The sequence below is a fragment of the Erinaceus europaeus genome, chromosome 21 (genome assembly GCF_950295315.1).
Source record: "Erinaceus europaeus chromosome 21, mEriEur2.1, whole genome shotgun sequence".
NCBI lineage: Eukaryota > Metazoa > Chordata > Mammalia > Eulipotyphla > Erinaceidae > Erinaceus > Erinaceus europaeus.
The window spans coordinates 29,905,841-29,933,507 of NC_080182.1; the positions used below are offsets into that span (position 1 = coordinate 29,905,841).

The 27,667-nt window shown below is 53.3% G+C and overlaps 2 protein-coding genes across 7 annotated transcripts in view; both read right to left on the bottom strand.

The window, feature by feature from the left end:
- The window catches only part of TTLL3 (tubulin tyrosine ligase like 3), a 46,024-nt gene extending 33,153 nt beyond the window's left edge, over positions 1–12,871 (bottom strand). The window contains exons 1-5 of one of the 6 annotated variants that reach the window (XM_060180755.1): positions 12,586–12,871; positions 5,306–5,397; positions 2,875–3,037; positions 2,662–2,789; positions 110–238 (exon numbers count right to left, since the gene is read on the bottom strand). In XM_060180755.1, the coding sequence (XP_060036738.1) occupies positions 110–238; positions 2,662–2,789; positions 2,875–3,037; positions 5,306–5,353 (468 nt within the window). In that variant the 5' untranslated portion in view covers positions 5,354–5,397; positions 12,586–12,871. Of the gene's footprint in view, positions 1–109; positions 239–2,661; positions 2,790–2,874; positions 3,038–5,305; positions 5,398–5,868; positions 6,152–10,399; positions 10,528–12,585 lie in introns of those variants that run through there. The other 5 variants (XM_060180754.1, XM_060180753.1, XM_060180750.1 and 2 more) reach the window with 5 other exon arrangements.
- Positions 12,872–16,107: 3,236 nt separating this feature from the next.
- Positions 16,108–27,579, bottom strand: ARPC4 (actin related protein 2/3 complex subunit 4). The gene is made up of 6 exons (XM_016187793.2): positions 27,352–27,579; positions 23,731–23,849; positions 22,354–22,465; positions 21,446–21,541; positions 20,270–20,440; positions 16,108–16,829 (listed from the first exon to the last, which is right to left on the bottom strand). Exons 1-6 carry the CDS (start codon positions 27,352–27,354, stop codon positions 16,824–16,826), a joined length of 507 nt encoding a protein of 168 aa, XP_016043279.1. The 5' UTR covers positions 27,355–27,579; the 3' UTR covers positions 16,108–16,823.
- Positions 27,580–27,667: the final 88 nt, after the last annotated feature.

Below are 27,667 nucleotides of genomic sequence, written 5' to 3' on the forward strand. Positions count from 1 at the left end.
GCTTTGCCTGGGAGGGAGAGGCCATGGGGGGAGCCACTTTCTCTGCCTATGGTGGGGGGGTGACCCCAGGTCCAGGTTGCTGTGCCCTGCCCACTCCCAGCCCACCCACCTTGGTGGTGAAGGAGCCGGCCCGGGCGTAGTGGTTGATCATCTGGTCCTTGGACAGCAGGCGGCAGTCCAGCACATCCCGCCGGGTGGTCCAGATGAAGTAGGGGATCTCGTTGCGGACCATGCGGGACTGGGGGGGGTAGGCGGGAGGCTGAGGTGGGCTGCCAGGCCCGAGCACCCTGAGCAGCCTGCTTCCCTGGGTGCCCAGAGCCCACCTGCCCTCTGAGGGGGTAGGAGCAAGAGTAGGGTGGTGGGGGTGGCCGAGTCCCTGCCCTCCGCACAAGGCCCTGGGTCCCCCCCACCAAGTTCCACAGGAGGGCACCCAGGACAGAAAGCAAACAGAGCTCCACTCACAGTGGGGTGGTGGCTTGGTCTGTCAGATTCTCTCTGTCTCTGCCTCTCTTTCTCAGTAAATCAATCAATTGGAATGGGGTCAGGGGGCCACGCGGTGGTGCACCTAGTTGAGTGCACACATTACAGTGCACAGGGACCTGGGTTCAAGCCCCCAGTCCCCACCTGCAGGGAGGGAAGCTTCACAAGTGGTGAAGCATTGCTACAGGTGTCTGTCTCCCCCTCTGTATCTCCCCTTTCCCTCTCAATTTCTATCTCTATCCAAAATAAAAAATAAAGCATTAAAAAAAAAACAATAATGGAGTCGGAGGTGGCTCAGCAGAATATGCACATGAAGCCCATATGCACACGAAGCCACAGGCTCCAACCACTGTAGTATAAAAACAAAGCACAGGGGAGTCAGGCGGTAGTGCAGCGCGTTAAGCACAGGTGGCTCAAAGCCTAAGGACCAGCTTAAGGATCCTGGTTTGGGCCCCCGGCTCCCCACCTGCAGGGGCGTCGCTTCACAAGTGGTAAAGCAGATCTGCAGGTGTCTGTCTTTCTCTCCCCCTCTTTGCCTTCCCTTCCTCTCTCCATTTCTCTCTGTCCTATCCAACAATAATGACATCAATAATAACTACAACAGTAAAACAACAAGGGCAACAAAAGGGAATAAATATTTAAAATTAAAAAAAAGATTTCTAAAAAAAAAGCACAGGGAATTGGGTGATAGTGTAGCGGCGTAAGCTCACATAGTGCAAAGCGCAAGGACTGACATAAGGATCCTGGTTCAAATCCCTGGCTCCTCAGGGGGGTAGTTTCACAGGCAGGTCTGCAGGTGTCTATCTTCCTCTCCCTCGCTCTGTCTTCCCCTCCTCTCTCCATTTCTCTCTATCCTATCCAACAATGACGACAATAATAACTACAACAAGAAAACAACAAGGGTAACAAAAGGGAATAAATAAATATTTAAAATAAAGCACAAAGTGGGGCTGGGCGGGCAGCACAGCTCACCCGGGAGGGTGCCCACCTGGCCGCACACCTAGCCCAGGTCTGAGCCTGGTCCCCACTGCACTGGGAGAAGCTCTGGTATTGTGGTCTCTTTCTCTCTCACTCTCTCCCTCTCTCCCTCTGTCTCTCTGTCTCTGTCTGAAAAAGTCAACTCAGAACCATGAAGTGACAACAAACAGTCAAACCAGGGGAAGTGTAGGAGTATATAGCATAATGGTTATGCAAAGAGACTCTTCAAGCTTGAGGTTCTGAAGTCCCAGGTTCAATCCCCTGCACCACCATAAGCCCAAGCTGAGCAGTGCTCTGGTAAGAATAAATAAATAAATAAATAAATAAATAAATAAATAAATAAATAAATGTAAATAGTCAAACCAGAAATCTTGGGGTTTTTTTTGTTTCTTAAAAATATTTATTGGGAGTCGGGCTGTAGTGCAGTGGGTTAAGCGCAGGTGGCACAAAGCACAAGGACCGGCATAAGGATCCCGGTTCGAACCCCGGCTCCCCACCTGCAGGGGAGTCACTTCACAGGCGGTGAAGCAGGTCTGCAGGTGTCTATTTTTCTCTCCTCCTCTCTGTCTTCCCCTCCTCTCTCCATTTCTCTCTTTCCTATCCAACAACAATGACATCAATAATAACTACAACAATAAAACAACAAGGGCAACAAAAGGGAATAAATAAATAAAATAAAATAAAATAAATATATTTATTATTTGCTGCCCTTGCTGTTTTTATTATCGTAGTTACTGATTTTGATGTTGTTAGATAAGACAGAGAGAAATAGACAGAGGAGGGGAAGACAGGGGAGAGAAAGACGCCTGTAGACCTATTTCACCACCACTTGTGAAATGACTCCCCAGCAGGTGGGGAGCCGGGGGCTCAAACCGGGATCCTTACACAGGTCCTTGAACTTGGTGCCACATGGGCTTAATCTGCTGCGCTGCTGTGGAGGCACGTTTGTTTCTGCCTCTGCTGTCATACAGTACCAGAGAGAGACCGCGTGTGTGTGTGTGTGTGTGTGTGTGTGTGTGTGTGTGTGTGTGTCCCCAACCCCCACAGGAGGGAGAGCAACTCTGGTGCTGCCCTGGGCAGGGGATGTGCAGCCCTCAGTGACTCCCAGAAAAGCCACCACCATCTCCTGCTGCAGAGAGGGCCACTGAGGCCTCAGGAGGGGCTCCTTCGAGGCCCCCCAGCACTGACCCTGGGCCCCCTCACCATCAGAGCATGTTTCCCGTCCAGGTCCTCAAAGCCCAGCAGGCCCTCAAAGCTCAGCAGCTGCGGTGGTGGCGGCGGTGGCGGTGGTGGCGATCGGACAGCATCTGCCTCATCCTCTTCCTCGTCCTCTGTGGACACATAGGCGGGGCCTTAGCAGGGGCCCAGTCCCCAGGGTCCCTGCCCACGCCCTGCCCCAGAACGGGAGCCACTCACCATCCACCGTGGTGTCGCTGTCACCCACTGCAGAGCTGTCCTTGTGCGTGGCCGGCAGGGCCAGGCTTGGGTTCGGGGCCGCCTTCTTCTCCACCCAACCCCTCTGGCGCAGGAGACAACGGATCACCGGGTAGCGGCCCTGGATCATGAAGATCTTCTTCTGCTGTAGGGGGACAAGGACATGGGGTCAGGGACACGGGACGCCACAGTGCTCTTGCCTTCCGGACACTTCAAAGGTGTCCATTTGTCACTAAAAGAGAGACAAGCATCCCTGTGCTCATAGATGCATTTTTCATAACAGCCAGAGAGTGGAAGCAGCCTAGATGCCCATCCACAGGTGACTGGCTAGAGAAGTTATGGGATATAGACTCCATGGAATACTACTCTGCCATCAAAAAGATGATTGTGTCCTTTGGGACAAAATGGACGGAATTGGAGGTGATGATGCTTAGTAACAAAATAAGAGATGAAAGACACCTACCAGGTGGTTTCACTCAGGTGTGGAGTATAGAGATCTGATTCACATGAAATTGCCAAAAATAAATAAATATCCAAACAAAACAGAAGCAAACTGCAAGACTTGTGACAACTCTGGTGGTTATCTTTGGGGGTTGGGAGTATGGGAACACAAAATTTGGTGACAGGTGTGGTGTGGAACTAGACATTGTTATCCTAAAATATTGAGGTCCACGGTTAGTCAGAAATAAAAAATGGAGAGGAAAATGCTGATCTCTTTATTTAACGATAGAGCACCATTCAGGCGTACTTAGTACCAAGGGATGGAATCTGCAGAGCTGCCCACCTACCAAGGGGACCCCACAGACTACACACAGATTGACACACAGACAAGCTTACAAAGACCTCTAAGGGCTAAGTGGTGTTTACTAAGCACCTACGTGTAGAATGAGAACTGGCGGGGCACACTACAGCAGGCTCTGGGTTCAGTTCCTGGCACCACAAGAGAAGAGTGTTCTGGTCTCTCTCTCTCTCTCCCCATTAAGATAAAAAAAAAATAGGGGGCCAGGCGGTGGTGCACAACTGGAGCACACAAAATATAAAGTTCAAGAAGCAGCAAAGGATTCTAGTTTGAGCCCCGGCTCCCCGCCCGCAGGGTGGACACTTCACAAATGGTGAAGCAGGTCTGCAGGTGTCTGTCCTTCTTGCTCTCTTTCTCCCTCTCCCTTCTCAATTTCTGTCTTATCCACTAAAATGGAGGGGTTAAAAACAAAAAAGGCCACCAGGAGCAGAGGATTCATAGTGCTGGTACCAAGCCCCAGCAATAACCCTGGAAGCAAATAAATAAATAGTTTAAAATAATTAAAAAATGGAAAACAGTGGCCCAGGAGGTGGCACAGTGGACAAAGCATTGGACTCTTAAAATGAGCGCCCAACTTTGATCTCTGGCATCACATGTGCCAGACTGATGCCCCAACTCTCTCTCCTCTTGTGTCTCATGAATAGATTCATTGGTTAAATTAGTGTGTTTTGTTTCTCAAAGTTGGGAACTGAACCCAGGGCCTCGGACACACAGTTTGTGATCCTCCACTCAGGTAGATCCCCAGCCCCAGGAACATTTATTTTAAAGAGTGACTTTAATATATATATATATATTTAGGGGGTCGGGCAGTAGCACGGTAGGTTAAGCGCACATGGCACGAAGTGCAAGGATCTGTGTAAGAATCCCTGTTTGAGCCCCTGCAGGGAGGTCGCTTCACTGGTGGTATGTTTGGTTGAGCACACATGTTACCATGTACAAGGACCTGGGTTCAAGCCCCTGCTTCCCAGCTGCCAGGAGGAAGCTTCAGAAGCAATGAAGCAGGTCTGCAGGTGTCTGTCTCTCTCCCTGTGTCTCTCCCCTTTCTCTCTTGTCTCTTTACAATAAATGAATAAATACTAGAAAAAATTGCATGAATTAAAAATACTTTAAAATTATACTGCATGCTTAAAGAGCAGCATGCAGTAACAGTGGCAAAGTGACAACGTTGACAAAGTGACATAATTGGAGCCTAGGGTTAGACAGGGACCAAGCATGGTGGCTGGGCCAGAAGCCAGAAGCCAGCAGGGAGGCTGAGGGCAGGTGCAGAAGGGCATGGCTGGGCTGCCCAGGCCTCAGGACAGCTTTGGCTGATGGGACTGGACGGCAGATTAACTGGGTGAAGGTGGGGACCAAAAGGATGGTCTGGGATGAGAGTCAGGAATGCCTGTCAGTCCTGAGGGTTGGGGGTCCACAGGGGCTGGGGACTGACAAGGACACAGACTGGACTCTGCTAGGGGCCTGCAGGGAAGAGGAAGCTCCTTTCAGGAGCACTCCCCAGTGGCAGGGGAAGGTGTCAGCTCAGAAACACCTGGGAGTGGGGAGAGGAGATGGGTTTGAATGGGGGGTGAGGGCAGGCTGGGCCCCTGTGCACATACCCCCCAGACCTCCCCAAACCTTGATCGCTCTCTCCACGTGTATCTTGGCGCTTTGGAGCCGGCCCATGTGGAGGGAGGTCTTGGAGAAGCCTGGCCAGAGTACAAGGGGAGCTGCAGGAGGAAACGGGGTGGGTGGGGACTCTGCCTGGGAGGCTCACCCCAAAGGCCCCTCCCATCTGTGTGCACTCGCCCTCCTCCTCCTCTCCCATCCATAACCCACTCCTCATCCCCCTCCTCCCTCCGGAGTTTGCCCACTCCTCAGCCCCCTCCTCCCCTCCTGTCCCTTCCCAATCTTTCTCCTCCCCTCCCATCCGTGCTCCTCCCCATCCTCCCATCTGTCCCTGCTCCTCTCTCCTCTGGCCTCCCCCTCCTCCCCTCCTGCCTGTGCCCTCTCCCGCCTCCCCTTCCACCTGTGCCTCCTCCCCTTCCTCCCCTCCTGCCTGTGCCCACTCTCTCCTCCCCCTTCTCCCCCTCCATCTGTCCCTCCTCCTTTCTGTTCTCCCCCTCCTCCCCTTCCTATCCGTGCTCCTCCTCTTCTGTCCCCGCTCCCCCTCCCCACTGCGCGCGGCGGCGGAGCCTCACCCGGGCTCGGGGCATCCTGCGGGGCGGGGCTGCGCGGGGCGGGGCGGGGCAGGGGCGGGGCGCGGGGGGCGCTCGGGGCACTTGGGGCGCAGGGCGCGCGGACTGCAGGGGCTGCGTCGTGGGGCGCGACTCCCGGGTCTCCCAGCCCCCCCGGGTTCCTTGCGCTCTGCAGCCGCAAGGCGCCCGGGCCCTGCATGCGCCCCGCCCGCTGTTTGCGTCGCCCGGGCGACCTCACAATGGGTGGCGGGCGGGGGCGGCCCTGGAACCCCGCGCCCCCCAGCTCCGGGGCAGATCGGCCCCGCGGGCACCCAAGGGCGCCAGGCAGGGTCCCCACGCGCCAGGAGCCAACCACCGGGGGAAGCGGGCCTGGGAGGGCCTGTGCGGCAGACGCCCGCCCCTTGACACCTGCAAAGCCTGGATTGGGCCCCAGCCCCGCATGGGAGCATCACAACACCAGAGGAAGCTCCACGGATGGTGTGGGCGGTGCTATTGTATCTCTTTTTGTCTCTGTGTGCTTTTTTTTTTTTAATTTGTTTATTCCCTTTTGTTACCCTAGTTGTTTTATTGTTGTAGTTATTTGTTTGTTTTAACCAGAGTCCTGCTCAGCTCTGGCTGATGGCGGTGAGGGGATTGAACCTGGGACTCAATTTGGAGCCTCGGGCAGGAGAGACTCTTTTGGCATAACCATTATGTATCTTCCCCCATAATACTATTGTATCTTTCTCTCTGTCTCTGTGTTTCTTTCCCTCAGACTCCCTATCCTGCTCTGTCAGTCTCTGAAATAGAGAGTGAAAAAACTGGCCTAGAGAGGTGGAGCCGAGCCTGCAAACTCCTTTGCTGCCAAGAAGCAGCTGAGCGATGGGTCGGACCAGGAGAGGGTTGAAATGAACCCAGGGCTCGCTCTCCATAAGGCGGTTAAGAATATCCCCTCTGGGGGCGGTAGCGCAGCGGGTTCAGTGCATGCTGCGCGAAGGATCCCGGTTCGAGCCCCCAGCTCCCCACCTGCAGGGGAGTCAATTCACAGGCGGTGAAGCAGGTCTACAGGTGTCTTTCTCTCCTCCACTCTCGATTTCTCTCTGTCCTATCCAGCAACGTCGACACCAATATCAACAACAATAATAACTACAACAGTAAAACAACTAGGGCAACAAAAGGGAATAAATATATATATTTTTAAAATTAAGAATGTCCCCTCTGGGGGGCCGGGTGGTGGCACACTCAGTTAAGCACAGTTAGTACTAAGTGCAAGGACCTGTGCTAAGGATTAGAATCGAGCCCCTGCTCCCAACCTGCAAGGGAGACACTTCAGAAGCAGTGAAGCAAGTCTGCAGGTGTCTGACTCTCTCCCCTCTCATCTCTCAATTTCTCTCTGTCCAATAAAATGGAAACAAAAAAATGGCCACCAGGAGCAGTGCAGGCACTAAGCCCCAGCAATAACCTTGGAGGCAGAAAACAAAACAAAAAATTGAAGAATCCTCATTTTGACAAAGACTGGTGCAATTGGCCTGGCAATGGGGGGGGGGGCACTTGGAGACCCCCCAGCAGTGGGCCCTACAGGTGGGACTCAACTCAGCTCCACCCTAGTCACTTGGAAATGGAAAACCAACGGCCAGGTGGTGGCTCCACTTATAAAGTGCAGGCCTGGCATAGGCAAGGCCCCAGGTTTGATATCCAGTGTTGCCTATGCTCAAGCAATGCTCTCTGGTCTCTCGGTCTTGAAAAACACTGGGGGGGGGGGGGAGTCAGGGGAAGGGACCAGGTAGTGGTGCACCTGGTTGAGTGCACACATTACAGTGCACAAGGACCCAATTTCAAGCCCCTGGTCCCCACCTGCATGGGGGAAAGCTTCATGAGTGGTGAAGTAGGTCTGCAGGTGTCTCTGTCACTCTCCCTCTCTACCTCCCCCTCACCTCTCAATTTCTCTGATAAGTAAATAGGGAGTCGGGACGGTAGCGCAGCGGTTAAGCACAGGTGGCACAAAGCACAAGGACCAGCATAAGGATCCCAGTTCAAGCCTCCGGCTCCCCACCTGCAAGGGAGTCGCTTCACAAGTGGTGACACAGGTCTGCAGGTGTCTATCTTTCTCTCCCTCTCTTTGTCTCCCCCCTCCTCTCTCCATTTCTCTCTGTCCTATCCAACAATGAAGACATCAATAACAACTACAATAAAAAAGGGCAAAAACAAAGGGAAAATAAATATCAAAAGAATAATAAAAAATGGGAGTCGGGCTGTAGTGCAGCGGGTTAAGCGCAGGTGGCGCAAAGCACAAGGACCGGCATAAGGATCCCGGTTCGAACCCCGGCTCCCCACCTGCAGGGGAGTCACTTCACAGGCGGTGAAGCAGGTCTGCAGGTGTCTATCTTTCTCTCCTCCTCTCTGTCTTCCCCTCCTCTCTCCATTTCTCTCTGTCCTATCTAACAACGACAACAACATTAATAACTACAACAATAAAACAACAAGGGCAACAAAAGGGAATAAATAAATAATAAAAAGAAAGAATAATAAAAAAATAAGTAAATAATTTTTTTTAAAGCCAGGGGTGACGTTTGCAGAGATGGCAACTCAAGTCACAGTGGGGAGAGAGAAAGCCCCAAGATATTAGCTAGTCTTCTTAAACTGCACTGCAGGGACCAATGCAAGGAGCCAAGACCTACAGGGGGTTTGTTTCACAAGTAGTGAAGCAGGTCTGCAGGTGTCTGTTTCTCTCCCTCTCTATCTCCTCTGGCTCTCTCAATTTCTCTCTGTCCTATCTAATAAAATGGCCGCCAGGAGCAGCGGATTCATAGTGCCAGCACCAAGCCCCAGCGATAACCCTGGAGGAAAAAAAGTCAAACAGCAAGACAGGGCCCTCAAGTCTGACTCCAAAGCCCTACTGCAGGGCTGAGGAAAGAGCTCAACTGGTGGAGTGCCGGCTGGCTTTCCTGAGATTTATCCACTCAATCCCCAGCGCCAGTGATACTCTGGCATCCTTCTCTCCCCTGGGAGATAGCACAGTGGTTATACAGAAGACTTTCATGCCTATGGCTCCAAGACCCCACGTCGGTCCTTGGCACCACCACAAGCCAGAGCTGAGCAGGACTCTGGTAAAAACATCAGCGAGGGGCTGAGCGGTGACACAGCTGGTTGAGTGCATATGTTAGCTTATGCAAGGACTCAGGTTCAAGCCCCCACTGTCTACCTGCAGTGGGGAGGCTACACGAGCAGTGAAGCAGGTCTGTAGGTATCTGTCTATCCCCCCCCCCAATTTCTCTTAGTTAAAATAGAATAAAAGGGGGTCGGGTGGTAGTGCAGCGGGTTAAGCGCACATGGCGCAAAATGCAAAGACCAGCATAAGGATCCCAGTTCAAGCCCCCTGATCCCCATCTGCAGGGGAGCTTCACAGGCGGTGAAGCAGGTCTACAGATGTCTGGGTTTTTTTCTCTCTCTCTCTGTCTTCCTCTCCTTTCTTGATTTCTGTCTGTCCTATCCAACAGCAGCAGCAATGGCAACAATAACTAACAACAAGGGCAACAAATTGGGAAAAATGGCCTCCAGGAGCAGTGGATTCATAGTGCAGGCACTGAGCCCCAGCAATAACCCTGGAGGCAAAAAAAAAAAAAAGGAAGACAGGCCACTGGGTGCTAGCGCCGAACCCCCAGTAACAAACCTGGTGGCAACAAAAAAAATAAAATATTTGTCTCATATGAAATTCTAAATAAGGGAGTCGAGCGGTAGCGCAGCGGGTTAAGCGCACGTGGCGCAAAGCTAAAGGACTGGCATAAGGATCCCAGTTCGAGCCCCGGCTCCCCACCTGCAGGGGAGTCGCTTCACAGGTGGTGAAGCAGGTCTGCAGGTGTCTGTCTCTCCCTCTCTCTGTCTTCCCCTCCTCTCTCCATTTCTCTCTGTCCTATCCAACAATGAACGACATCAATAATAACTGCAACAATAAAAAACAAGGGCAACAAAATGGAATAAATAAATAATAGAAAAATAATTTTAAAAATAAATTCTAAATAAATATTTTTTAAAAAAGAATTAATTGGGGCAGGGGAGATAGCATGATGGTTATGCAAACAGACTCTCATGCCTGAGACTCCAGGTCCCAGGTTCAATCCCCCAGCCACCATAAGCCAGAGCTGAGCAGGGCTCTGGTAATAAATAGTAAATAAAATGAATTAACTGAAAATACCTCAGCATTAGAGCGCCAGACTTGCATGCCTGGGCACTGCCCTCCAGCCCCACCATGTGCCATTGCCTAGCCGTGCTCTGCGCTCTCTCTCTCTCTCTCACTGAAGTCAGTAAACATGAAAATCAAATCATCTAAATAAAAAAAAAAAAAGCATAAATCCTTCTAAGCAGAAGCCATGCCACCATTAAGAAGGGTTGCCCGCTGACCCCAGAGAACGGAGTCCCGTTTAAGCAAAGCGGGCACCAGGCAGAGCGGGTACTGAGACTAGTGCCAGCATGTCCCCAGAGGCCAGTCCCGGGAGAGGACACAGGTCTGCTTAGAGCCACAGCTCACAGGCTGGATCCGGGCACCCTGGCGACTCACCCTGGCAGTGCCAGTCTGCGTGGGGAGAGTGACTGGTGGCCATCCTTCAGGAGTGTTCAGCTTCTCGTCCTACACCTGCAAGGCTCACCACAAAGCTAGGAGAGCCGAGTGGCCGGGGCAGACACACCTCACCTTGCCAGGCAGGAGGTGGAGGTCACAGAGGTAATGGCATTGTCATAAAGGGGACGACGGCAGCTCCCAAGGCGCCCCCACCCTGAGGCCCCCCTCTCTGGAGCAAGGCCAGTCCTGTTTGCAAAGAGGTCCCCTCACCCTGGTGATCTGCAAAAGCTTGACTTATTTTACTCTGCAACTTTGTAGTTATCCAGGGGTGGGGTGGTGGCACACTCCTTGGTGGCACACACATTGCCACATGCCAAGACTGGGTTTAAGCCCCTGGTCACCCCTGCAGTGGGTGTGGGGTCTTTGTGAGTGGTGGAACAGTGCTGCACGTACTTCTCTTCTGTTTAACCCGTCTCCCATCTTCTATTAAAAATAGATAAATAGGGACAGCCCTCTCCTCTCCTGTCGCCAGCCTCCTCCTCTCCCCAGACAACGCCATCCTTATGGCAGTGACACAGAACCCAGCAAACGGTGTGGACCCTGAGCTGGTGGAAGACGAGCCAGTGTCCACTCCGTGACCTGAGGCAGCTTCTGTGTCCAGTATTTGCATCTGTAGATTAAAGCGAGCTGTAGGGTCAGGGAGACGGCACAGTGGTTCTGCAGAAGACTCTCCTGCCCGAGGCTCCTAGGTCCCAGTCTCCAGCACCACCATGAGCCAGAGCTGAGCAGGGCTCAGGTAGAAAAAAGAAAGAAGATAGAAGGGGAGGGAGAAAAGCCATATGATGGCCCAATACCCAGGAGAGTGCAAGTTATCATGTGTGAGGGCCTGGGTTCCAGCCTCCAGCTGCAGAAGGGGAAGCTTCGCGCACAGCAAAGCAGTGCTGCGGGTGACCCTATTTCTCTCTCCCCTCACCCTATTTCTGTCTGTTAGGAAATGATGAGCTGGTATCGAGCCCCAGAAGAATGCTGGTAGCAAAAAATAAATAAAACAAGATTTTAAAAAGTGGGGGGAGGGCAGGCAGTAGCGCAGCGGGTTAAGCACACGCACATGGCACAAAGCGCAAGGATTGGCGTAAGGATCTGGTTTGAGTCCCTGGCTCCCCAGCTACAGGGGAGTAGCTTCACAGGTGGTGAAGCAAGTCTGCAAGTGTCTTTCTCTCCCTGTCTTCCCCTCCTTTCTCCATTTCTCTGTCCTACCCAACAATGATAACAGCAATAACAATAATAGTAACAACAACGATAACAACAAGGGCAACAAAAGGGAAAAAATAACTTCCAGGAGCACTGGATTTGTAGTGCAGGCACCGAGCCCCAGCAATAACCCTGGAGGAAAAAAAAAAGTAGAGGCGAAGGGGTCGGGCGGTAGCGCAGCGGGTTAAGAACACAGTGCGAAGCCCAAGGACAGGCATAAGGGTCCCGGTTCAAACCCCCAGCTCCCCACCTGCAGGCGGGTCACTTCACAAGTGGTGAAACACGTCTGCGCCTCTTTTTTTTTTTTAAGATTTTTTATTTATGACAAAGATAGGAGGAGAAAGGACCAGACATCACTCTGGCACATGTGCTGCCAGGAATCCAACTCAGGACCTCATGCTTAAGAGTTTAAAGCCTGGGAGCCGGGCAGTAGCACAGTGGGTTAAGTGCAGGTGGCACCAAGTGCAAGGACTGGTGTAAGGATCCCAGTTCAAGCCCCCGGCTCCCCACCAGCAGGGGAGTCGCTTCACAGGCGGTGAAGCAGGTCTGCAGGTGTCTTTCTCTCCCCCTCTCTGTCTTTGCCTCCTCTCTCCATTTCTCTGTCCTATCCAACAACGACATCAATAACAACAACAATAATAACTACAACAATAAAACAAGGGCAACAAAAGGGAATAAATTATTATTTTTAAAAAAAAGAGTCTAAAGCCTTATCACTGTGCCACCTCCCGGACCACCAGGTCTGCACCTCTTTCATATCTGCATATCTTTCTCTTTCCCTCTCCTCTCAATTTCTCCGTCCTATCCAGTAAAACTGAAAAGATGGTCTCCAGGAGCAATGGATTTGTAGTGGATGCACTGATATCCAGCAAAAACCCTGGAGGCAAAAAAAGGGGGGGGATTGGTAAGACAACACATTTGAATAGCACACTTACCTGTTCATGGGTACAACCCAGGTTCAAGCCCAGTGCCCACAGTTGGAAGCTTCAGTGCTGTTTTCTTTCTACCTCTCTGTCTCTATATGAAGTCTGGCTGGAGCTGTGAAATGCCAGTGAAAGCAAAAGAGGCATAGGAAGGGCGGGAGGGAGGGTGAGAGAGAGAGCTATGGAGAGAGCACTCACTGGTTCAGGGCAGGCATGTAGTCCAGGCTGGCGCGTGGCAGCATGCAGGGAAGCCTGTGGGCTGTGTATCTGTGTCTCTCTTCTATGGAAAACTACCTGCTCAGTTCTTTGGCCCACTTTGTTACTGGGCTATTAGAGCTGTGCCAGTTTTTTTTTTTTTCCCCAGGGTTATCACCACTGGGACTTGGTGCTTGCATTATGAACCCACCACTCCTGGAGGCTATTTTTTCCCCTTTTGTTGCCCTTGTTGTTTATCATTGTTATTATCATTGTTAGATAGGAAAGAAATGGAAAGATAAGGGGAAGACAGAGAGGGGGAGAGAAAGATAGACACCTGCAGACCTGCTTCACCGTCTGTGAAGCGACTCCCCTGCAGGTGGGAAGCCGGGGGCTTGAACCAGGATCCTTATGTTGGTCCTTGCGATTGGTGCCACGTGTGCTTAATTTTCTGTGCTACTACCGCCTGATCCCCTTGCCTGGGTTTTACTTTCTTACATGTGGCAGTTGACATGTAGAGAAACAGTTCTGCACTTATTTGTGAAGGAAGAGCATCACTCTGGCATGTGGAATGCCGGGGATCAAACTCAGGACCTTGTGGTTGGGTGTCCATCTTGCCCCTCCCAGGCCGCAGTGTTGCAAGTCTCAATGTTCGACTCCATTTGGTTGTGTTCCCTTTCATTATAAGCTTCCCCTAACACACTCACCATGAGCGAGCTCATATGGCCTTTTCCTCTCTAGAAGTCCTGTAGCATTCCTTCTAGAGCCACTTGGTGGAAGTGAATTCCTTTAGCTGTTGTCTGGAAGTTAATCATTCTTTCAAATTAGTCACAATTTTAGTGATTTTGGTTAAGTCCTTTCAAAGCTTTGACTCTTTCCTGCCAATTTACTCTTAAGTTTCTGCTGAGAAGTCAGCTGAGTCTTGTGGGCTGGAGTTTTTTTATGTAATGATTCTTTTCTTTTCTTTTCTCCTATTTTTAGGATTCTGTCTCTTGCTATTTTAATTGTCTTGGTGTGTTATCTATTTGGCTTTATGCCATTTGAACTCTGAGCTTCCTCCAAGTACTTCCTTCAGTGTGGGAAAAATTCTTTAAAAATTAAAAAAAATTAAATATTTATTTTCCTTTTTGTTGCCCTCGTTTTATTGTAGTTATTATCGTTGTTCTTGATGTCGTTTTTGTTGGATAGGGCAGAGAGAAATGGAGAGAGGAGGGGAAGACAAGAGATGGGGAGAGAAAGATAGGCACCTGGAGACCCGTTTCACCGCTTGTGAAGCGACTCCCCTGCAGGTGGGGAGCTGGGGGCTCGAACAGGGATTCTTACACCAGTCCTTGCGCTTTGCGCCACATGTGCTTAACCTGCTGCACTACCGCCTGACTCCCAATTCTTTAAAAAAATTTCTTATCTTTATTGGCTAGACAGCCAGAAATCAATAGGGGAATGACAGAAAGGGAGACACCTACAGCCCTGCTTTGCCACTCATAAAGCTTTACCCCTGCAGGTGGGGAACGGGGGCTCGAACCTGGGTCCTTGCAAATTGTAATACATGCACTCAGTCAGGTGCACCTGGAAAAATTCTTGACCCTTATTTTCTTGTTTTTATTACCACCAGAAAGATCACTGGGGCTCCGTGCCAGCACTACAAATCCACCGCCCCCCAGTGGCCATTTTTCCTTTTTTTTCTCCCCCCTTCAATTTTTGATAGACCAGAGATTGAAAAGGTAGTGGTAGACACCTGCAGAGCCTCACTGCTTTATGAAGCGTGCCCTTGCACGGGTGGGACCCGGGTCCTTGTGTATGGTGATGTGTGTGTGTGACCACCCAGCCTCCCCTGGCTATTATCTCAGAATAATCGTCAAGAAGTCAATTCATTATCCCCACTTGCTTTCAGTCTGTGGAAGGTCTTGGGCACATGGACTCAGTGCCCAGGCTGCTCTTCCTGATGGATTAGGAGACAGGAGTAGCCCTCACCTCCCTTCAGTGTCTGGTGCGGTACCAGGGCTTGGAACTTAGTCCACACACACAAGCTACGTGCATATCCTACACACCGAGCTCTTCCCAGCCCTCAAGGATGCGCGATAAATACGAGAGGAAGAACTGGCACAAGTGAGGCTGGGGGTTGAACACCCCCAGGGTCAAGGGTCGAGGGTCAAGTCCTTATCTACTGCTCAAGGGTCAAGTCCTTATCTACTGGCCTATCAAGGAAGTGAATCTAAATTTGAAAAATGTGGCACCAGGCCCCCAGGTGAGTTTTTCTCATCTCTTAGAGGAAGAGGGGGATGCATTGGATCGACCTTCTCGTGGTGCACCCCGTGAGTCCCCATTCATTGGGGAAACTGACGATCCTTCCTAGCCCTAGCCGACTGAATCCACATGGATCCCAGTCACTTTCAAAGCCAGCAACAAGCAGCTCCTGACAGCTTTCAACCTGACGCTGTTGACTGGCTCCGGAAGGGCAAACGCTAGAAGAAAAGGAGAGGGAGCTCGGTAGCACTCCACCATCTGCAGTGCTCCCACTGGTGCCAGGGTTCAAACCCAGGGCAGGCTGCCATGCAGGCTAAGGTATCTGTCTTACGGAGTGACCTTTTTAACTGCCAAGTTTGGGCTTATTTTTAATTTACTTTTTATTATTTTATTCCCTTTTGTTGCCCTTGTTCTTTTTATTGTTGTTGTCTTTGTTGGATAGAACAGAGAGAAATGGAGAGAGGAGGGGAAGACAGAGGGGGGAGAAAAAGACAGACACCTGCAGACCTGCTTCACCGCCTGTGAAGCGACTCCCCTGCAGGTGGAGAGCCGGGGGCTCGAACCAATATCCTTACACCGGTCTTTGCGCTTTGCTCCACCTGTGCTTAACCCACTGCGCTACAGCCCGACTCCTTTTTTTTTTTTTTGCAGAGCTGGGGCCTAACACACAAACCATTTCACTGCTTCCAGGGCCATTTTTTCCATCCAGTTAAGACAGAAGGAAAGACACCACAGCTTTCCCCATGTGGTGCTAGGCACATGTGGCAGTCCTAGCTGGTAAGCATGCCATTCCTCCAGGCCTGGCGATCACTAGCAGTGCAGAGGCCTGAGGTCTGCTGCCGGCTCCCAGCTGGGGGAAATATCTGGGGCAAACCACTCCAGGTCAGCGACCTCTGCTCTGCTCCTCAGTCAGGAGACCCGGGTGGCACTTCTCTGAGGCTGTCTCTCATCCAGAAGCGCTCAGCATGAGTGCATATGTGTGTGTGTAAAGGCCCAGGGAGAGCAGTTCCAGAAGCAGCTAGGCCCTGGCCTGCTCACATGGTCTTGGGGGGAACTCCCCCACCCCCACCCACAGACACACAAAGAGCACAGGCCTCATGCAGCCCCAAAGGGGCAAGAAGAGATTTTAATTTGGGGAAGGAGGAGCCAGCAGGGTAAGAAAAGATAGAGCGAGCAGGAGCAGAGGGGCCAGAGCAGGGGAGGCGTGCAGGCCGCCTCTAGCACAGGCACTGACTGACAGACAAGGCGAGATGCAGCCCCCGGGCAAGTGGCCCCCAAAAGCCACCTGGCTGCTGGGCAGATGAGTCCCAGGAGGCCTGGGGAGGAGGAAGAGGAGGAGGAGGAAGAGGCCAGGGAGAAGAGTCTGAGGAAGCCTCCCTCCTGCCTGCCTTCCTGGGGCAGGCGGGGAGGAATAGTAGTCGCCTTCTGGCTCCAGGCCCGCCCAGACCCACAGCGACCAAAACAGGTACAATCACTGGGACCAGTCACAGCACTGGAAATGGAGGCTGCTTGTTTAAAAAAAAAAAAAAAGAAAGAGAAGACAATAAAAAGGTTACAGTCTCCTACAAGCACAGTTTCAGTTTCAAGACATTAAAAAAAAAAAAAAAAAAAAAGGTCCCAGCTCAGGGGCCAAATATCAAAAGCCAGGATGACCAGGCACAGTCGCCTGGGGCAGGTCCACGCGGCTTTCTGGCCCAGCTAGCAAGCACGCAACACCCCCTCCCGCACTCAGACTGCCCGCTTCTGCCCCAGGTGAACGCAGGCATGCCGTCGACCAACACTGAGGGGAAGCCCGAGATCTGCCAGATGGGTTAAAACTGTGGAGAGAAGAGAAAGTAGTTATTCCAGGTCCTGTGAGGCCCGCCTGGGGTGATCTGAGGGGGCAGCGCCGGGGTTCCAGATACACGTGCGCTCCCCTCAGTCAGCCAGAGGTGACCTCTGGGCTGCTAACACCAAACCCAGCACTAGACAAGGTGGAGAAATCCAGGGCTGTGTGGGTCTTACACAGCACTTTTTAAAAAAGTTTTATTTATTGGCTAAAGACAGAAATTGAGAGGGAATGGGAGAGACACCTGTGAAGATTCCCCACTGCAGGTGGGGACCAGGGGCTTGAACCTGTGTCCTTGTGCTTGGTAATGTGCACTTAAACCAGGTGTGTGACCATCTGGCCCCTCAACAGCTACTCGTGCTGGTTAACTGAAGCTGCCTTTAGAAAGAGGGGCTCAAGTCCTGGGAGGTGGCCCAGCGGGAAAGCGCAGGGCCTGTGAGCACGAGGTCCAAATTCAATCCCCAGTTTGTGTGTGCTGAGGTGATGCTCTGGCTCTCCGTCTGGTTCTTGACTTTTTATTTTTAAATCATTATCTTTATTTATTGGATAGAGACAGCCAGAAATTGAGAGGGAAGGGAGAGACAGAGAGGGAGAGAACTGCAGCCCTGCCTCACCACTTGCAAAGCTTGCCCCCTGCAGGGGCTCAAACCCTGGTCCTCCTTATACACTGTAACGTGTGCTCAACCAGGTGCGCCACCACCCGGCCACCACCCGGCCCGGTCATTGACTTTCTTGCCTTGACTTTTGGCTGCTGGGCTTTCTGTGCCTGTGTGATTCCACCGCTGCCCAAGGACTCTCTGTTCCCCCTTCCAATGTCAGACACAGAGGGAGACACGCCACAGCGCTGCTCTGCCCCCCGCGAAGCTTCCCATGTAGGTGCTCCTGTGTTGCTGGGGACTCAAGCCCAGGTGCTTGTGCACGGTGACGCGCGTGCGCACCTAGGCAGAGCAATCTACCGGGATTCTCTGGCTACAGCGCTGGTTACTGTATTTCACTTCTTACCGGAGCAGTTTACCCCTGGGGCTAATAGTGGTGCTGGGGATTGAACCTCAGACCCTGGGTGCCTCAGGCAGGAAAGGCCGTTTGCAGAACCATTATGCTGTCTGTCTCCCCAGCCCCATGGCACCAGAGTTTTAAGCATGAGATCCCAACTTGCATCACCCGCATCGAATACGCCAGGGTGACGCTCTGATTCACTTACTGCTACATAGGTATATTCTCAGACAGACAGACCGGAGTTTAAAATAATAAAAAGCAGCCTGAAAGCACCCTGCGGCAGAAGGAGAAGAGTCAGCCTGCTATTGAGCGCCTCTACCTCAGGAAGGCCTCAAACTGTAGCCGTGTGTTGTGACAACGACCGGCTCGTAAAAAAACAACTGTTCGGTTAAAAAAGAAATGCCTGGAAACTGCTTTATGCTTTAAAACGAACAGATGACGGGCTGACAGGAAGGCTGTGTGGGGACTGAGAGGGACTCAGTATTGTACGTCAAGCTCCTGGGAACCCTCCAGCCAGAAGCAACTCAACCCTTTCTCTGACCCTCCAGCCACACACAACCACTGCCCCCCACCCCCACCCCCATGATGCTGGAATAGCCCTGGTGTAGGAGGGAGAGCTGCGGCCCAAAGCGGAGCACTGGCAGCCCAGGGGCTCGAGGAGCTGTCCTGGGCAGGGGGCACACGCCCTGGAGTGGCAGCTGCCCTCGGGGAATTCCAGCCCAGGGGAAACGGTGTGCTTCCATTTTTAGGAATCCGAGCTCCTCTGGGGCCAGTCTGCGTGCCCGCTGGCAGAGTAAACAGCTTCCACCGTCTAGGGATCAGCGTGGAGCGCAGCATGTCGACAAACCCAGGGCTGTCTGGAGGAGGAAAGCATGAGGCCTGCGCCCTCAACTCTAGCTGGGAGCCAGCGAGTTGTCACCGGCCTCTGGCGGCCCACCGTCCCCCTCCTGGAGGAGGCCAGTCCTGCCTCGGGCTCTGGGGGCCTCAACCAGGAGAGGCGGGACACGGCTTGAGGCTCGAGGCCGAGAAGCAGCCGCTGAAGGAAGACATCTCAGTCTGAGAAGTGGAATTACACTGGATTAACAGTCTCCTCATATGTGTAAGGACCCAGGTTCGAGTCCCTGCTCCCCACCTGCTGGGAGGAAACTTCACCAATGGTGAAACAGTGCTGCAGGTCTCTCTCTTTCTCTTTTTAAAAAAGATTTTATTCATCTATGAGAAAGATAGGAGGAGAGAGAAAGAACCAGACATCACTCTGGCACATGTGCTGCTGGGGATCGAACTCAGGACCTCATGCTTGAGAGGCCAAAGCTTTACCACTGCGCCACCTCCCAGACCACTCTCTCTCTCTCTCTAAGAGATATATAAAGGAAGATACAAAGAGAGACCAGAGCCCTGCTCAGCTCTGGCTGATCTTGGTATTAGGGATTGAACCTGGGACCTCGGAGCCTCAGGCAGGAGTCTTTGGCAGAACCACATACTGCCTCCCCAACCCCTTCTCCACTCTGCCCCCAATTTTCCTCTGCCCTATCAAATAAAATAAAGAAGTTAATATATATTTTTTAAAAAATCCCAGGAGTCGGGCGGTAGTGCAGAGGATTAAGCACACATGGTGGACCGGCAGAAGGATCCTGGTTTGAGCCCCCGGCTCCCCACCTGCAGGGGGGGTCGCTTCACAATCGGTGAAGCAGGTCTGCAGGTGTCTGTCTTTCTCTCCCCCTCTCTGTCTTCCCCTCCTCTCTCCATTTCTCTCTGTCCTATCCAACAACAACAATAACTACAACAACAATGAAAAACAATAAGGGCAACAAGAGGGAAAATGAATATATTAAAAAAAAAAATCTTAAAAAAAAAAATCCGTGGTTCAGGAGGTGGCACAGTGGCTAAGGCACTAGACTCTCAAGCAGGAGGTCCTGGAGTTTGATTCCTGGCAGCACATGTACCAGAGTGATGGCTGGTTCCTTCTCTCCTATTTTTCTCATGAATAAATAAATAAATTCTAAAAAAAAAAAGGCTTCTTTAAAAAAATAATTAATTAAATAAAAAATCCCTCAGCAAAGCCTCCTGGCCTGGGGTTTTAACCAGATACGACCAGGGTTCTGTGTCCATTCTGAGCTGCAGAAACGACAGCCAAGTCCCCGTGAGGGACAAAGCCAGGAGCACCCCCAGACCAGGGGTCCCTCCTCTGGTCAGCCTGCCAGCACCCCCTGGGAGCACGGGGTCCAACAAAGGCCCCCCCACGCCAGCACCTCTGCCCGGAGCTGCCCTGTTACAGAACCCACAGCTCCCTCTGCTTCTGGGAGGAAACCGGGTTTCCTCAGGTTCTCTTTTCTTTTTGGAGCAGGGCACCACCCGGGCTCTGGTGATGCCAGGGAAGAAGCCCGGGGCCTGGCATGTGCGAGTCCGGCGCCGCCCAGCTGCTGCCCTACTCACGTTCTTGAGGAACTCCTCGGCCACAATGCGTGCTCGGGCATTCACCGACAGCTTCATCTCGCTGATCTCCTTGTCGATCTCCTCCATGAAGTGGATCACGAAGTCCACCAGCTTGTGTTTGTACATCTGCTCTGTGTGGAAGTTGGTGATCAGGAAACTGATGTCGTAGCCCTGGGGGGAAGAGAGGAGGGGAGAGTCGGTTCTGGGGCCGCTCGAATGGCCCTGCCTGCCCAGTGTCTCAGCCACCCGCACTGCCCAGAGGCCGTGATCTTGATGGGGATGGGGGGGGGGTGTCCCCGTCTGTGCTGGACACGGGGAGCTGCACCGGGGTGAGAGTCCTGTTCACGCCAGATGTCTCTGGAAGACCAGCTACAGCATGAGCACCTGTATGCGGGTGGAGTCGTGGGAGAGAGAACTTCAAAACTTGTTACTCAAGAACCTAATCAAACCTGCATCAAAGCGACGCAGTAGGAAAAGGGCTTTTAAATGCAGAGTCTGGGCTAGGTGGTGGCATACCAGGTTAAGTGTATGCATTATCATGCTTAAGGACCTAGGTTCAAGCCCCCGAACCCCAGCTGCTGGGGGGAAGCGTCAGGAACAGTAAATCAGGTCTGCGGGTGTTTCTTTCTCTTCCCCCTCTCAATTTCTCCGTCCTGATTCAACTAAAAAAAAAAAAAAAAAAAAGACTTGTAGCGCCAGCACTGAGCCCCAGTGATAATTCAGGAGCAGTAAGAAAGTTAGTAAAAGATCCACTGTGTGGAGGAGACAGCAGAGGTAGGTCAGGGCTGGGAGAGATGTTCACTCAGGGCAAGGATCAGCGCAGCCACCAGAACAGAGGACGGTGCGTGCTGCTCTGGTCGAGGGGCTACTTCCGCTCAGTCTGGCAGGGAGACTGTGGACAGGGTTCAAGGTCAACATCAGGCAGCAACTGTCAGGTGTCCGCAGTGGCCTGGAGGGGCTGGAGCGACTGGGGAGGAGTGCGGAGGGATCTCTGACTCGCTGGATAACTCTGTGAGACTGCGGTCTCAGGTAGGATGAGTGACGACTCAGGGACTTCTCCCCTGGGCCCCCACCAGCCAAGAGGAAGACCGACTTGACTCGGCACCCGGGTTCTAGAAGCGCGTACGCACGGAGACGGGTCATGGGTGCTGCTGGCACTTGGACCCAAGGCCTCACCTCCACTGGCTTCCTCCGCAGGATAAAGAAGTTTTCTGCTCGCATCATCATGAAGCGCATGAACTTGTGACACAGGATCTTCTCTATCTCATCAGCCTGGTGAGAGCCAAGGAGAAGCGCATTTCCCTAAAGTGGCCCCAGGCCCACACAGCCTCCCCTTCTGCAGGGGGCCAGAGGGCTTAGAACCCGGGAGCTGTCGCTGCCTGGAGTCTGAATCCCGGGGTGTCAGATTGACAACAGGAAGGAGGGGCTCCGGCACTAGGGACACCGGCTGGATCCCTCCACCTGCGAGGCAACCCTGGCAAACCACTCCATCCCGGTCCCTCTAGAGCCCATGCCACCACGACAAGCTGGCTTCCCAACACTGCCTTTGCGGAAGGCCGGGCCCATCAAGGGGACAGCAGAGATGACCTATGATGGGCTGTGCTTTAATAACAGCCATTCTCACACAAGTCAACATTCTCAAGGAAGAAACTCGCTGTGAAGGGCCGGTATTACCCGCCCGCCCCCGACGTCTGGGATGCTCCCCTCAAACAAACAGAGCAGCCCCCAGGGCTACAGCTTGAACTTAGTAACTGCTGTGTTTTCATTCCCACTATTTTTTGGAGTAACTTTCTATTTGGCCAGTAATAGCTATTCCGTTTCCAGCATAGTTTTTTTCCCCTCCCTCAAACCAACTTAAATGAAAGAAAACAACCCTACGTCTAAAAGCCCACAGTGTAAACAACTGCCACAGCAGAAAGTCTGGGAGCGGAGGGGAAGGCAGGCACTTGGGACGCATCTGAGCATACCGCTGAGAAACTGCGGCCTGCTGGTTGAGTCTCCCCACCCCGAGTTGGGATTCTCCCGGATACCTTCCCGCGGCCCGCGCCTGGCACACTGGCCTCCGGGAGGGGCGTCCGGCTCACCTGCTTCACTGCAATGCTGACCCGCACAGAGTTGATGGAGCCCTCGATCAGAACCTTCTCCTTCTCATTCCTGCTGATGGTCACGGGCTGCAGTAGGAGCTCTTTGCTACTCCTGAAAGCACAACGGGCAGAGACCTCTGTACCACAGGGAACTGACAGCCGGGGCTTCGTGCCCGCGCAACGTCACTGCCCTGAGTGGCTTGTTTGTCTGTTTCTTTTGGTTTTTGATAGAGGATGACAGAGACAAAGAAACAGAGAAGAGATACCTGCAGCACTGCTCGTGGGGCTCCCCCCCCAGCCGCCCCCGCAGGTGGGGAAGCAGGAGCTCGAACCTAGGTCCACGTCACAGCAATGTGTGTGCTCGACCCGGCACGCCATCACTCAGCCCCCGGTTATATTTCTTTCAGGATTTATTGATTCAAGAGAGAACCAGAGCACCACTCCTAACATATGTGACGCTGGGAATTGAACCCGGGGCCTCAGGCACCAAAGTTTGCTGCTCTACCTATTGTGCCACTTCCGGGTCACCCAGGTCAAACTTGAACAGGAAAGAAAGGAAGGCGGGTGGTCCGGGAAGTGGCACAGTGGATAAAGCATTGCACTCAAGCATGAGGTCCTGAGTTCAGCTCCAGGCAGCACATGTACCAGAGTGATGTTTGGTATTCAATATCTCTCTCTCCTCCTCCTTTCTCATTAATAAATCTTTTTTTAAAAATATTTATTTATTTCCTTTTGTTGCCCTTGTTGTTTTATTGTTGTAGTTATTATTGATGTCACTGTTGGATAGGACAGAGAGAAATGGAGAGAGGAGGGGGACAGAGAGGGGGAGAGAAAGACAGACACCTGCAGACCTGCTTCACTGCTTGTGAAGCGACTCCCCTGCAAGTGGGGAGCTGGGGGCTCGAATCAGGATCCTTATGCCGGTCCTTGAGCTTTGCACCATCTGTGCTTAACCCTCTGTGCTACTCCCCGACTCCCCTTCGTTAATAAATCATAAAGGGGGGGGCAGGAAGAAGTCAGCAACAGTGAACTTGTCCTGTGTTCAATGCCCAACACCCCCCTTCAAGAAAAAGGAGAAGGGGGACAAATTTATTTACAGAACAGTCTAGATAAAGTGAAAACAAGGTTTATTGTGGGGCAGGGGTGATCCTTGAATTTGATATCAGAAAAGGAGAGGACAGCTGAGAAAACTACATTTCCCATCTTCCCCTCAAACTGCCAGTGGGGCTATGGAGCGGCCTCCTCCAGGAAGCCAGTCTGGCAACCCTAGCTCAATTGCTCCTCTTCCCCCACCTGCACCCCCGAGAATCGTCCTGTCGACCCACTAGCCCTAGTGTCTGAACTCCAAATCGAGCAGGTTTGCCCACGGGGCCTTACCTGACTTCCACCTCTGGCTTGTTGTGCCGCTCCACGACCTGGGAGGAGAAGTTCTCCAGGCAGAGGGCAGCCTGCAGTGTGGCCCGCACGGCGCTCAGGTAGGGGCGGAGAGTGGCAGTCTGCGGGAGGGAGCAAGGAGAGATGAGGACACAGCCCCCCAGCCCACTGGCCCCCAACTCCAGTGCGCTCTGAGCGGGGCAGTCCCCAGGGTGCTCGGTCCACAGGCCTTGGAGCAGTGGCCTATCGGGGCCCTCAGTCACCTGGAGAGGGGGCTGCTGCCGATCTGTCTCCTGAACCAGCAAAAGCACCAGGCCGCTGAGCTCGGCGCTGGGGATTCAAAAGGGTGAAAGCCATCTTTACCCTTCAAGGCTCAACGTGGTGGGAGACGGGGGACAAGTGTTACCAATCGCCATGAAATGGGAAAGGACTTAATCTACAGGTTGTACCGCAGACAGACTTGGTTTTGCAGCTGGAAACGGCTAGAAGGGCCTTTGTGAGCGGAAAAGGGTGCTCGCAGTGCAAAGCCAGCAAGCTGGCGGCATCCAGACTCGCCCGGGCTTCCCAGGGGACCCACAGGTCTGTAGGCTGACCTCCCTGTCTGCCCCTCAGCCTCCTCAGAGGCCTCTTCCTTCCTCCGTGAGGCCTGCGGGACTTCCCTCTTCGCAGGCCGTAGTCCACTGACAAGCCTCAGAAGTGAAGCCTCCCAAGGGTCAGCAGACCAGATCTGTTCATGCAAATGTCAGAGCTCACACCTGGGGAGGGGTCCCACCTCACTTGCCCTCCGTAAGGTGAATGAAGGGACTGTGGGGAGGACAGAGCAGGCACCGAGAGGGCACTGAGAGAGCAGAAGCAGCATAGAAGCTGAGGCCGCAGATCCCCGGAGCGCCTCAGATGCCAGACCACTAAGTTCAGCCCTTCTTTCAGGGGGTGAGGAAGTGCCGGGGTGCTTCTGAGGAAGTGACACCACTACAGCACAATGGGGGCTCTGTGGAGAGTGGGTGGGAGAGGGAAGGGCAATGCAGGCAGGCAGAGGGGGAGCCTGAGGAGAGCTGCTGGGGGCTGCCCAGGCAATGGTGAGGACAGGCAAAAGCCATCACAGATTGACACCAGACACAGAGGGCATGGAATCATTACACAGCTCCTGGAGAGGTGGCTTGGCAGGTGGCACACAGGACTTGCAAGTGTGAGGTTGTGGGTTCAACTAGCACTGCATACAGTAGAGCAGTGCTCAAGCCTGTCTCTTATAAAAGACACAGCTGTTTAAAGCAGCAAATAACTGCCAACAACTTATGAGAAGTGGATGCATCCAGCTGGGGGAGCCTCTTGGGCAGCACCAAGATGGTCTGTCTACGCACTGAAGAATTCTTCTATGATGGTGAGGAAAAGGGCGACTTCTGGAGGGGGAGGGACTGGCAGTCATCTGTGATGAGGCAGGGAGCAGAGGGGCTTGTGGGAACTTTAAAGGTTAACTGGGCAAATTCTGTGTGTGTGTGTGTGTGTGTGTGTGTTTCCTAAAGATCTATTTATATTTTATGTGAGAGGCCAGACCACCGCTCCAGCATTTGCAGTGCAGGTAACTAGGGTCTCAAATGGGGGGGGGGGCCCTCAGGGTGAGTGAGGAATGTGCTCCACCACTGAGCCTCCTGCCCAATTTCAGCTGTAACAGTGGTTCCATGAGTGGGTCAAAACTTATTTTTAAAAAGGGGGTGACACAGAAGAGATCCAAAAGGCCAACAAACGTGAAAAAATGCTCCAAGTCATTGACTGTCAGAGAAATGCAAATAAAAACAACAATGAGATACCACTTCACTCCTATGAGAATGTCAGACATCAGAAAAGGTAGCAGCAAGGGGCCAGATAGTGGCACGCCTGGTTGAGCACATATGTTACACAGTGTGCAAGGACCCAGGGTTAAACCCCTGGTCCCCACCTGCAGGGGGAAAGCTTTGAGAGTGGTGAAGTAATGCTGCAGGTGTCTCTCCCTCTCTGTCTCCCCCTCTCTCTCAAATTCTGGCTGTCTCTATCCAATAAATAAAGATAATTAAAAAAAAAAAAAAGGAAAGAAAGAAAAGGTAGCAGCAACAACAAATGCTGGAGAGGTTGTGGGGACAAATTGGTCCAAGCCCTGTGGAGAGCAGTCTGGAGAACTCTCAGAAGGCTAGAAGTGGACCTGCCTTATGACCCTTAAATTCCTCTCCTGGGGACAGATCCTAAAGAACCAAACACACCTGACCAAAAAGATGTGTGTACACCTATGTTCACAGCAGCACAATTTCCAAAACCTGGAAGCAACCCAGGTGTCCAACAACAGATGAGTGACTGAGCAAGTTGTGGTCTATATACACAAGGGAATACTACTCAGCTATTAAAAATGGTGATTTCACCATTTTCAGTCCATCTTAGATGGAGCTTGAAGAAACCACGTTAAGTGAGATAAGTCAGAAATAGGATGAATACGGGATGATGTCACTCTCAGGCAGAAGTTGAAAGACAAGATCGGAAGGGAAAACACTAAGCAGAACTTGGGCTGGAGTTGGTGTACTGCACCAAAGGAAAAGACTCTGGGGGGGGGGGGGCTGGGGGGAGTTCAGGTCCTCGAACACGATGGCAGAGAACCTAGTGGGGGTTGAATTGTCAGGTGGAAAACTGGGAAATGTTATGCACATACAAACTACTGTATTTTACAGTAGACTGTATGCCATTAATCCCCCAATAAGAAAGTTAAAAGGGGGGGGTGACTTGGAGGTGGCCAGCCAGCCCACCCACCCGCCCTTTTGCAGACAGTCTCAGGCAGAATCTCGGTGGCTTCAACCAGGGAAACAAGCGCCCACTAGCCAGCTGTCTACAGGACGCACAGCTGAGACTGAGGCTCCCGAGACCGGCTTTGCCCCTTGCTGTGCGAGGAGAGCTCGTTTCAAGTGGCTTCACACATGACCAGGTGAACCTGGGGACACAGCTGGGAGTCCCCAGCACACACACAGTGACCGAGGCCAGATGGGGACAAGCCATGGCGGGAGGAGGAGGAAGACGGTGGAGGGACGCGGCCTGGGCTCCGGGACACCCACCATCAGACAGGAGGGAGGCTTCGCAGAACCGAAGGGTCTGCAGCATCAAAGCACGGGGTGCACGGCTGGGCAGAACTCAAGGGCCCGGGGTGGGGGTGCAAGCAGCGCCGGGGACGGGGTGCGGGCGGGATGAGGAGCGGGGCGGCCTCCCCGGGAGCCCGCGGGGGCGGGCGGCAGGTGGCACCCAGGTCGCTGCAGCTGGGCTGGACCCAGGGTGGGGGGCTGGCCCTCCTGGGTGTCCGGAGCCCCGGCGGGGCGGCCTTCTACTTGCCTGGAGGAATCCCGCAAAGCTCCGGGGGCCCCACTTCCGGCTCCCCGCACCCCGGGTGAACCCCACCTGCCCGGACGCCCCAAACCGGCTGCCTCCGGGAACTGCCCCGCTCACCCTTTCCTCCCCGCCCCGCCCCGCCCCGCCCTCCGCCCTAGAGTCCCGGCCCCATGCGCTCCCGGCTGCCCTCGGGCCCCGGGTCTCCGCGTCGCCGAGCCGTGTCGCCCCCGCCCCAGCCCCCAAAGCCAGAGACGCTCGGCGGGGTCGCGCCCCGGGCCCGGTTCTCACCATCGCGGGCGCTGGCTGGGCCGGAAAGCGGAAGTGCGGAAGTGGCCGGCGCGCGACGCTACTCTCAGCCGCCGCGCAGCCGCAGTCTGCGCCGCACGCCCGGGCCGTACCATCTGCGCCGAGGGCGGGGGGAGCCCGGGCGCGCCCGTCCCGGGAAACTAGTCCCCGCCCGCCCAACCGTGGGCGCGAAGACCGCGGGAGTGCTCAGCTCGCCTTTCTGCTCCTCTCGCTCCCCGCGGAAAGCTCTGGCCTGGGGCTGGGGCCCTCCTGAGTCCCAGGTAGACGCCGACCCCCCCCGCGTCGCCCAGTGGTGCGG

What these genes read in the sequence shown, in the direction of transcription:
- ARPC4 (XM_016187793.2), bottom strand. An exon ending in AAGCCAGAGGTGGAAGTCAG is followed by an intron (nt 22,466 to 23,730) that starts GTAAGGCCCCGT and finishes TTGTGCTTTCAG; the next exon opens with GAGTAGCAAAGAGCTCCTAC. An exon ending in TCAGCATTGCAGTGAAGCAG is followed by an intron (nt 21,542 to 22,353) that starts GTGAGCCGGACG and finishes GGCTCTCACCAG; the next exon opens with GCTGATGAGATAGAGAAGAT.